General features: G+C 37.3%; 1 protein-coding gene across 1 annotated transcript; it reads right to left on the bottom strand.

Moving 5' to 3' along the window:
- Positions 1–7,517: 7,517 nt before the first annotated feature.
- On the bottom strand, positions 7,518–8,018 carry LOC121368901 (protein FAM83H-like). The gene has a single exon (XM_041493658.1). It carries the CDS (start codon positions 8,016–8,018, stop codon positions 7,518–7,520), a length of 501 nt encoding a protein of 166 aa, XP_041349592.1.
- Between the last annotated feature and the right edge of the window lie 3,937 nt (positions 8,019–11,955).

The following is an 11,955-nucleotide window of genomic DNA, read 5'->3' as shown; positions in this document are numbered from 1 at the left end:
AATTTAATTATAAAAGAGAGAAGCCAAAGGCTTTAATGTTTAAACGGGCAAATACCGTCTAAAAATAACTAGAGCTTGTCTCGATAACCATTACTTCTCAGACGAACGTGCGTTTTTAGAATTATGAATTTTTTTGTTTTGTGGTATTGCAAAAGCCTGGATGACCAGAACTACATCAAGTGTATCGGCCTCGGTTGTGTCGTGGTTAAGCTGTCGGACATAAGGCTGGTAGGTACTGGGTTCGCAGCCCGATACCGGCTCCCACCAGTGCGAATTTTAACGATTCAGTGGGTAGGTGTAAGACTACTACACCGACTTCTCTCTCGCTAACCATCAACAACTAACCACTAACCCAATGTCCTGGACAGATTGCCCAGATAGCTGAGGTGTGTGGGTGCCCAGGAGAGCGTGCTTGAATCTGAACTGCATATAAGCACGAAAATAAGTTGAAATGAAATTAATGACTTCAGGTGTACAAAGACGAATATTCAAAATAATAAAATGTAAGTATTGTATTTAAAACGGCTTTAATAGTGAAAAATACGTCACAGTGTTAACAAAACCTGGGATCTGTCAGTTTAAAAGCACAGCACGAGACCGACCTTCCTAATTGAGGAAGTGCTGTGTGGCTACCACAGAGTTTATGGTTATTAAACCTGTTTGACAGCCAGGCTCAGCTTATCGTAACAAATAAATCTCAACACGGTGTTATTGTGTTTAAAACGAGCTGGACTTATTATAAGCCGTGTTTCTATAATCGAAACAACCGGTATGGGTTGTTTGAGGTGAAAATACCTGGTAGGTAGAGAAAGAAAGAGCAGTTTGTTTGATCGCCTGATTTTTATTTTTTTTAACTGCAAACAAAATACACCAGGGCCGTACCAGGGAAGAAAATGAAGAGGGCAGTTGACACACCCACAACCACACACACACACCTCCACCCCCAGAAAAACCCACACAGTAGTAATTTTTTGTTCAGTTGTGGTGGGGTATTTATAATATTGTGTAGTCTTTTTTTTCTTTTTTCTTTTTTTTTTTTTCTTTTTTTTTACAGTATACCGAGATTATTACTATGATTTCTAAACAAAACCGTCATAGAATAATGTTAAAATATTTATTTTTTTACAAAATAAAACACAACTACATAGATAAAACTATTTGTTTTGCCACTTAAGCCAGTAGCGTTAAGTTACATTAGAACATTTTGTAAACATTCAATACAGAGACAAAAACAATTATTTCTTTTCATTTCTTTTCTTTTTTCTGTCTTTTCTTTCTTTTTAATATGTTTTCTTTTCTTTCTTTCTTTCTTCTTTTTTTAACATTACAGACATACACGGATGATGTCTGTCCTAGTTATGTAAAAAAAATATTCTTAATTGACGCTGCACCCTTCCATCCCATGCCCAGCCACTAACCCCCTCCAGAGACTGGGTATGAAATGGGGTGCTGTAAAACCAACATATTATATCGGGTGGCCCGATAAAAACGATAACCCTACTGAATATGGAACTGTATTAAAAATATATATATAATAATAAAAATAATAATATAAAGTATGGGGACTGTAACGTGATATCTCACCCCCAATAATGGATATTTGCCATCTTTAGTGAAACGTTTAGGCCCATAGGTCAAATAGCATCAGATTCAAAATTATACGTAAAAGGGTGCGGCGCTAAAATGCACTTATTGCCCTCCTGTCTGACGTCATATTTTTATTACTTTCAATACTTTACTTGCTGAGGTGTCGTTAACAAGATAAAAATAAAACGAAGAAGATCTAATTTTGAGAATCATTTCGTCTCGGAAATTTCATTAACGACCATATCTTCATGATCCAGGACATCATTGGTTTTGTATTTCGAGGATGGTTAAGTAATTTTAGTTAAATTTTGTGAATAGAACTTTATTATATCAAGGATAATTTTAAGTTGTCCATTTAAAAAAAAAAAAAAAAAAAAATAAAAAAATATATATATATATATATATATATATATATATATATATATAGAGAGAGAGAGAGAGAGAGAGAGAGAGAGGATAATAAACGAGTTACCAGTTATTATCAAATTTATGTCCCGAGTGAAATAATTTTCAGTTGTCACGAGCTTTAGCGAGTGACAAATTAAAATTATTTCATGAGGGACATAAATTTGATAATAACTGGTGCCGAGTTTGTTATTCTATTTATTACCGGAGCTATTTTTTCTCTAAAAGCCTTTATTTTCGACACACACATGCATGTATAGAAACGATATACGCCACTTTACGCACTGTTCTGAGTATTTCTATAACTTTGTAATTTAATCACGTTCATAGATAATTTTCAAAAACAAAAGTTCTCTTTATTCTGGTACAAAATCTATAACGAATTGCATTAAAATTACATTTTGTTATAAATTTAACACCAAAATCAGACAGCCGTAAATGCAAACTCTTTAAACTACATGACGTCATTGTGTGCGTTTGCCAAATCGTGATGACGTCATATTTAGTACCGACAAGGTCATTGGTTTGTAAGCGTCAAATTATCCAATAGTATTGTTCGTTAGACCAATGCATGATAATTTCTCAGTGGGAAATTATGATTTTTATTTTCCCCGTTATGAGTGCCTGCTAGGGTAATATATATATATATATATATATATATTACCCAATCGGTCACTCATAACAGGGAAAATATTTTCCATATTTTCTCAGTGAGAAATATTCTGCATTGGTCTAACGAACAATACTATTGGACAATTTGACGCTTAGAAACCAATGACGTTGTCGGTACTAACTATGACGTCATCACCATTTGGCAAACAAAATGACGTCATGTTTTTTTTAAAGAGTTTGCGTTTATGGCTCTCTGTTTTTAGTGTTAAATTTATAACAAAATGTCATTTTAATGCAATTGATTATAGATTTTGTAGCAGAATAAAAATCACTTTTGTTTTTGAAAATAATCTATGAACGTGATTAAATTACAAAGCTATAGCAATTGTCAGAACAGTGGTTTACATCGTTTCTATACAGGTTGGCCTTCATGCATGTGCGTCAAAAATAAAGACTTTTAGAGAAAAATAGCTTTGGTAATAAATAGAATAACAAACTCGGAACCAGTTGTCAAATTTATGTCCCTCGTGAAATAATTTTCATTTGTCACTCGCTAAAGCTCGTGACAACTGAAAATTATTTCACTCGGGACATAAATTTAATAATAACTGGTAACTCGTTTATTATCCTCTATTTATATATATATATATATATATATATATATATATATATATATATATATATATATATATATATATATATATATATATATATATGTTTGCAATGGATAAATAGTTCACTTGGGGTGTAATAGGCCGTAAGATCTATCTCTCTCGGTGGAATCACTGTTATTTCCTATTCCAGCCAGTACTCCACAACTGTCATATCAAAGGCCTTAATGGTATGTAATGATCTGGTGCAATTTGAAATATCCATTTCTGTTATTTGTGCGTTGGTTATCTGGTGCAATTTGAAATATCCATTTCTGTTATTTGTGCGTTGGTTGCTCCAGTAGGTTGTTTTCTCATTTTGACAACAATGTTTTAGAATACCATATCAAAAAGAACGAACGAACGAACGAATGAATGAAAGAAAGAAAGAAAGAAAGAAAGAAAGAAAAGAAAAAAAGTGGTTATTGGAGTATTATAATTGTCGACACGTGGAGTAAGTTCACGGCTCGCTTGATGCGCGGTCAGTTTGGGATCGATCCTCGTTGGTGGGCCCATTGGGCTATTTCTCGTTCAAGCCAGTGCACCACGACTGGTATATCAAAGGCCGTGGTATGTGCTACCCTGTCTTGGATGGTGCATATGAAAGATCCCTTGCTACTAATGGAAAAATGTAGCGGGTTTCATCTGTATGTCAAAATTACCAAATGTTTGACATCCGACAGACGATAATTAATAAATCAATGTGCTGTTGTGGTGTTGTTAAACAAAACAAACCAAATTAAGGCTTACTAAGACTGCAAGTTAACACTGAACACGGTACTCATAGTAAACTAATAGCCACTAGGTACACAATGTGCTGGGGTGGTGTTGTTAAACAAAACAAACCAAATTAAGGCTTACTAGACTGCAAGTTAACACTGAACACGGTACTCATAGTAAACTAATAGCCACTAGGTACACAATGTGCTGGGGTGGTGTTGTTAAACAAAACAAACCAAATTAAGGCTTACTAGACTGCAAGTTAACACTGAACACGGTACTCATAGTAAACTAATAGCCACTAGGTACACAATGTGCTGTTGTGGTGTTGTTAAACAAAACAAACCAAATTATGGCTTACTAAGACTGCAAGTTAACACTGAACACGGTACTCATAGTAAACTAATAGCTACTAGGTACACAATGTGCTGGGGTGTATATTTTCCCTTCCCAAATAAGTGATGACTGTAACATGTATCATCAAGCACACATTTCCAGCCCTAGTAGTGACAACGCCTACTGATCGGCCTCCGTCAAGAAGAATCAATCACCATCTGGCGTTATCCGCCATACGTAGATTATCGGGATTCGATCATTTCCTGGAGGACGATGTATGTCATTCGTGATTGGTTGTTAGCGTCAGACCAACCCTTACGTTATTGGCCAATGACATCTACGTTGACAGTGGGTTTACCCGGAGGTGGCATAGATTTACGTACATATCACTTGACCGTGAAGCGAGTAAATAGGTCACGGGACGAGTAAATCGGGTTTCAATAGCTTGGGAGAGTAACTAACTATTAGTAGTTCATGGCCTGTTGATTAACAACAAATAAACAACAATAACATATGAATAACAATAATCTATACAAACATTCCAACTAAGCAAAACAAAATTCAGGGCCGCATTTAGGCCGGTGTGTACGGGACCCGTCCCATCACGTTTTTCTTTTTTATATACGATCACTTTTTTTTCTTTGTATAAGGGGTGGGGGCGGGACGTAGCACAGTGGTAAAGCGCTCGCATGGTGCGCTGTCGGTTTAGGATTGATCCCCGTCGGTGGGCCCATTGGGCTGTTTCTCGTTCCAGCCAGTGCACTACGACTGATATATCAAAGGCCGTTGTGTGTGCTATCATGTCTGTGGGATGCTGTATATAATAGATCCCTTGCTGCTAATGAAAAAAAAATGTAGCGGGTTTCCTCTCTAAGACTATATGTCAAAATTACCAAATGTTCGACATCCAGTAGCTGACGATTAATAAATGAATGTGCTCTAGTGGTGTCATTAAAAACAATTGTGTAAGGGCAGAATTTAACTCGCTTGAGGTGCTTGGTTCGTAGGATTGAATGTCCTTGGCTGATCCATTGGGTTTTTCCCGTTCTAACCTGTCTCCCACGACTGTCATATCAAAGGTACGTGCTGTCGTAAATGTGGGAAAGAATATATAACTTATCCCTTGATTCTAGTGAAAAAAAGTGTCAGAATTATCGAGCGCCAGGCCCATAGAAACAGTAGAATTTGTGGAATATGTGTGTGGGATGGAGGGGATGCTTTACTGCGTAAGCACATTTTTGGTATTTGGTTATATAAAAAAGTAGTGGTTTTCGATCTCAAATGGGGGTGGTATAGCCGCTCAGCTCTCTTTGTTGTTTTGATGGATTTTTGTTTTTTAGGGAGCTGTTTTGTTGATATTTTTAATGTTAGTCGTTTGTTTATACGGTTGGGGGGTTTTCTTGTGTTTTTATATAAGAAAAATAATTTAAAGTTTAAAAACCTGGAATGAAATTAGCTTATTATTAATTACTGTTATTCTTCAAAGTATGTCTTTGTGTTAGCCATTCTCGAAAATGTCAAGGGCGGACTTAAGAGAGGGGACCCGGGGGACTTGTCCCTCGTGAACCAAAATCAACTGTCTCTTTTTTTAGCAGTTTGTTTACAGTGTTTTTATTGAAGTGCCCTTTTGTGGGATTTGGTCAATATTCTCTTTTGTCCTCTCCCTTAAAATATGTCCAGGGTCCGCCATTGAATGTAACCTATTACTTTCGCTGATAATGTGAGTATTCATATTGTCACTTAGTGACAAACAGTAGTGGATCTAAGGGGAGACCAGGGGTCCGGGCTCGCCCCACTTCTTAAATTTTGCGACAGTAATATTTTTATTTTATATTTTCATTTTTGTTTTACGTTGGAGAATCCAAGGAATCCCTTAAGTGACGTTTGTGACCTTCGGACACATATCATCCCTCCCAAATGGATGTTTTGGATCCGCCACTGACAAACGTCTTCAGAGTCAAAGGATAAAGATGAGTTTTTAAATTCAATTTAAAGCCATAATATCGCTGTCGCATTTATTGTATGTTATTTATTTTAATAATTTTTATTTTAAAGTGATGACAAAACAAGTAGGCCTACTAGACATCGTAATCATTCGTAAAGTGGCAGACCCTAGTGTTTTTAAATACTACAGCATAATATTATTTTCAAAATTAGAGACATTTTTTTATATCCATTTCCGTACAGATCATCCTGGTGTTTCTAATACCACGAAATGCATTTTGCGTATTTTAAAAACGCACGTACATATAGTTCTGAGAAGTAACGGTTATGGAGACGAGCTCTAGTCTACGTTTTAAGGGTGTTTCCCCGTTTCGACATCGCAGGCTGTTGTTTCACCCTGTTGCAAATGAGTTACATGTTTGTAGATTAAGCAAACTAAAATGTCAATTTCCACGGGTTGAAACTAGGGTCCGCGACTTTAATATGTTTGTTTTGTTTAACGACACCACTAGAGCACATTGATTTATTAATCATCGGCTATCGGATATAAAACATTTGGTAATTTTGACATATAGTCTCAGAGAGGAAACCCGCTACATTTTTTTTTCCATTAGTAGCAAGGGATCTTTTATAAGCACCATCCCACAGACAAGATAGCAGATACCACGGCCTTTGCTATACCAGTCGTGGTGCATTGGCTGGAACTTGAAATAGCCGGGATTTTAATATTCACAAATTTGATCCTTAGTGGTATTTCTAAGAAAACGAATGACACTTAAAAAATGTCTCATTTATTTATTTTGTATTCAGTGTTTAAAAAGCCAATCACGTCTGTTACGAATTACAAACAGGAAACAACTAAATATATTATGTTTAGTCCATTAGACGGAACAATATTAAAGTGAAAAAACAGATAATGTCTTTATATATACACGGAAAGAAGTATTTCCTTATTACACGGACACATTTTTTTATTATTATTTGTTCTTATTATCATTTATGGAATCATTATTCATTCATTCATTCATTTATGGAATCATCCATTCATTCATTCATTCATTCATTCATTCTAGTCCCGTAGGGTAGTATCCGTTCCTTTCCTTGGTGATTTTCTTTTAGGAGGGTCCTACTATATAAAATTTATATAAAGCAAAACGATATTTGCTAGCGATCCCTCATATGGTATACCCACCGTTTCTATAGGTATATATTAATTCATTTATCCTTTCATTCATTCATGCATTCATTCGTCCATCCATTCAATCATTCATTCGGGTACATTCTCTGCACTTCCCTGGGAACTCGGGTACATTCTCTGTACTTCCCTGGGAACTCGGGTACATTCTCTGCACTTCCCTGGGAACTCGGGTACATTCTCTCTGTACTTCCCTGGGAACTCGGGTACATTCCCTCTGTACTTCCCTGGGAACTTGGGTACATTCTCTGTACTTCCCTGAGAACTCGGGTACATTCTCTCTGTACTTCCCTGGGAACTCGGGTACATTCTCTGTACTTCCCTGGGAACTCGGGTACATTCTCTCTGTACTTCCCTGGGAACTCGGGTACATTCTCTGTACTTCCCTGAGAACTCGGGTACATTCTCTCTGTACTTCCCTGGGAACTCGGGTACATTCTCTTTGTACTTCCCTGGGAACTTGGGTACATTCTCTCTGTACTTCCCTGGGAACTCGGGTACATTATCTCTGTACTTCCCTGGGAACTTGGGTACATTATCTCTGTACTTCCCCGGGAACTCGGGTACATTCTGTCTGCACTTCCCTGGTAACTCGATACATGTTTGGTGCACTTCCCTGGGGCCACCTAGCTTCCTCGTTCTATGTGGTTAGTAGAGTGTGTAGGTTGTTGCATCTTCCTCTTTATAAACCAGAAGGATCTCTGACTAACATAATAACGTAATAAGAACTTACTAAGGTGACAGCAAATAGCTGATAAGACGAGGTTGAAACTCGTCTTAAATTACGCGTGGGTAGTTTGAAAAAAAAAAGTGAGCATAAATGAAAAAAATCTGTTGTGTTTTCGGAATGTGATGAAATTTGTTAGATAGCTTAGGTGGCCTCCCCCCCCCCCCCCCATACATTCACGCACAGGGATCATTATAAAATGTTATGTATGAAGGTTGCACTATACTAAATAAAATCTCATAGGTGACAATGTTAATGTATGTGGTTAAACACTATATGCAATATATCAACCAAACTATGAACAATAAATTTCAGTACTACAATCACTTGCTCAAAGTATTAACTGAAGAAAGTGGATTTTTTTCACAGCTCATTTTCGACATATAATATATAATAATATAATAACGGGATGTTTTTTCAACAACCCTAGTTTCGAACACAATTGTAGTACTTTGTTGTACAGGTACCCCATACATGTTTTAAGCACAGTGGTACTAGATGAAATAAAATTGCTTACATTTATTGTCCAGATGAAAGTAAATATTTTGACAGCAAACACTTTCACATTGGTCACCAATGGCAGGGCATGTGCTATTAGCTGTTCTCTCAAAAGTTCAGTGCACCTCAAACTTTGACAGAGGCGGGTGTTATTTGGTTTAGTACTACCTCAACGCTTTTCATTTACCTGGTAATTGTTTTAAACATTAGAAAGAAAAATAATACATAGAAACAAAATTAGGATCGGCTCTTCTTCTTTCTTTTTTAGGTAGGGTCAGGTTCCCAGAAACAAACAATTTTGTTGATTAGGCCTAAATTTGAGCCTTCTACAAACTACAGTAAACTAAACTGAGCATTTCCCCGTATTGTATCAAAGAGGTATTTAATATGTTAAAGTTTGCTTTGTTTAACGACACCACTAGAACACATTGATTTATTAATCATTGGCTATTGGATATCAAACATTTGGTAATTTGACATATAGTCTTGGAGAGGAAACCCGCTACATTTTTCCATTAGTAGCAAGGGATCTTTTATATGCACCATCCCATAGACAGGACAGCACATACCACGGCCTTTGATATACCAGTCGGGGTGCATTGGCTGGAACGAGATATAACCCAATGGGCCCATAAACGAGGAGCGATCCCAGAGCGATCGCGCACCAAGCGAGCGCTTTACCACTGACCCCTATTTAATATGCACTATATCATAAGAGCTAAAATGTATACAGTCAAACCAGCGATAAGCAGCCACCAAGGGGGGTATCAAACAAACAGTGGCCTTTTAAGAAATCAGTTTAACAACGAGTATTGTAGATGATTTGGGAGACTAAAAATATGGCCTCAAGTCAGGCGGGTCTAAGAAAAATTATAAACTAAATTTAAAGAACGAAGGAAATACTTGTATTTGACAATGTAATCAACATATTTTTATTTACGATTAAATGGCGTCGGACATGAGGTTAAGAATGACAGGGATAATGAGACGGGGAATCCGCTGCCACCACGCAATGGACTACTCTTTCCGATTAGCAGCAAGGGCTCTTTTGTATGCAGCATCCCACAGATAGGATAGTACATAACGTAGAGCACTGGATGGAACGAGAAACTGATTATTTTTCATTTACCTCTAGTTGCAATTACGTTTCGCTAACGTTCGCTAACTATTTAATTGTTTTCCGACGTGGCCATTCGGTTCACCGTGAAGCGCATTTAAACCGGTCTAGCGGACGTTTTTCTGCTCGGTCTGGCTGAACTCGGCCCAGGTAACATCAAACACAGTTTATTTCTAAGATCTACCTATAAATATTCACGCTGGCGATGAGATTTTAGAATTAATCACATGTCCGGCCCCTACACGGCAGTGTTTACTCTAATTTCCGTAAGTACCTGACAGCGTGCCGCATTCTTGCCGGGTCAAACAGACTTTAATTAACCCAGTCCACCCCCGGGCAGTGGTATTCAGACTCCTCCACCAATCATAACCGACCTGACATACTGGCCTGGCAACCCAGTTCTATTCTCTAGGTTTCCTATTTTTACATCCCGGTCACCAGTATTATATATTATAGTACACTAGCTGTGTCTCCTTTAAATGTCCGACTAAATATAAACCATTGTGGATAATGTTTAAATAGCCTAATGAATCCGCCTTGATCTTAGCATTGTACACTGTGTTTTCAAATACACAACCAAATATACCTATTGTGGAGTATGTTTAAATAGCCTAATGAATCCGCCTTGATCTTAGCATTGTACACTGTGTTTTCAAATACACAACCAAATATACCTATTGTGGAGTATGTTTAAATAGCCTAATGAATCCGCCTTGATCTTAGCATTGTACACTGTGTTTTCAAATACACAACCAAATATACCTATTGTGGAGTATGTTTAAACAACCTAATACATTTGTCTTACAGTTAAAGCTTGTTTTGTTTAAGGACATCGGCTATTGGATGACATAATACTTTCAGGAGAAAACCCGCTACATTTTCCCATTAGTAGCAAGACATCTTTTATATGCACCATCCCACAGACAGGATGATACATATAGCAGCCTTTGTTACACCGGTTGTGGAGCACTGGTTGGAACGAGAAACAGCCCAATGGGTCCTCCGACGGAGATCGATCCTAAACCGACAGCACATCTGGCGAGCGCTTTACCATTGGGCTACGCCCCGCCTCCCCACCCCCGTAATTCTTAGATTAGGGTCAGACGTATCACCTTTCTGAAAACAAAAGGGACAATGACAGCGACATCCCAGGAAGCAGAGAATCTACCCGAGTTTAAAATCACATTAAACATATTTTACTGATAGGGATTCAATGAGAAATTCGTTCAAAATAGCCTCTAAGCCAGGACTTTAATCACGCTTCAACTTTTTTTTTTTTATCACAAACATCAGTTATTTCACAATCTAATTGTTCATAAAAGCTTTCACAATTTATAAAGTGCTCATCTGGATGAACCTACTTTCGTGAAATGTTAGGACAAAATGTCACACAAAAGTACACAGGGCTTTTAGATTCGGAGAAATTACGATAAATAATTTTAGGATTATATATTCTAGCTGATTTCGTTGCCAACTCGGATATTTCCTTTTAAGACATCTTTATAATGTGTATAGGCTAAGCATTTTTACAAAGGTGCAAATTATTATTATTCTTGAGCGATTTCTGATTGTTAAAACTACGAAATGCCTCCAAGCGTATGTTGTATAGACACTTACATTCATCGATTTCTGATTGTTAAAACTACGAAATTCCTCCAAGCGTATGTTGTATAGACACTTACATTCATTATTGAACCATGGGCGGAACGTAGCCCAGTGGTAAAGCGCTCGCTTGATGCGCGGTCGGTTTGGGATCGATCCCAGTCAGTGGGCTTATTGAGCTATTTCTCGCTCCAGCCAGTGCACCACGACTGGTGCATCAAAGGCCGTGGTATGTGCTATCCTGTCTATGGGATGGTGCATATAAAAGATCCCTTGCTGTTTATCATTTTTTTTAAAAGGATCCGTTATATGATGGAAGTATATTAGTAAAATCAGTAGCCATACAATCTATATCTAGCTAAGAACATGTCTCCATACATTCATTCAACAAATCAATGTTACCGCTAATTGCTTCCCAGCATAGCTATTTTACCCACATCAAACACCTACATTTACTGAGTTTACTCTTATCGGTCTCGACATCATCTAATGTACAATGTGTATACAAAAGTATATGCGGGAACTTAGATTAACCAATGTTTTTTTTCTCAAAACCAAGAAA

Source organism: Gigantopelta aegis, chromosome 3, assembly GCF_016097555.1.
Source record: "Gigantopelta aegis isolate Gae_Host chromosome 3, Gae_host_genome, whole genome shotgun sequence".
Lineage (NCBI taxonomy): Eukaryota > Metazoa > Mollusca > Gastropoda > Neomphalida > Peltospiridae > Gigantopelta > Gigantopelta aegis.
The sequence above is the reverse complement of the archived record's forward strand: the minus strand, read 5'-3'. Positions and strand labels throughout refer to the sequence as shown.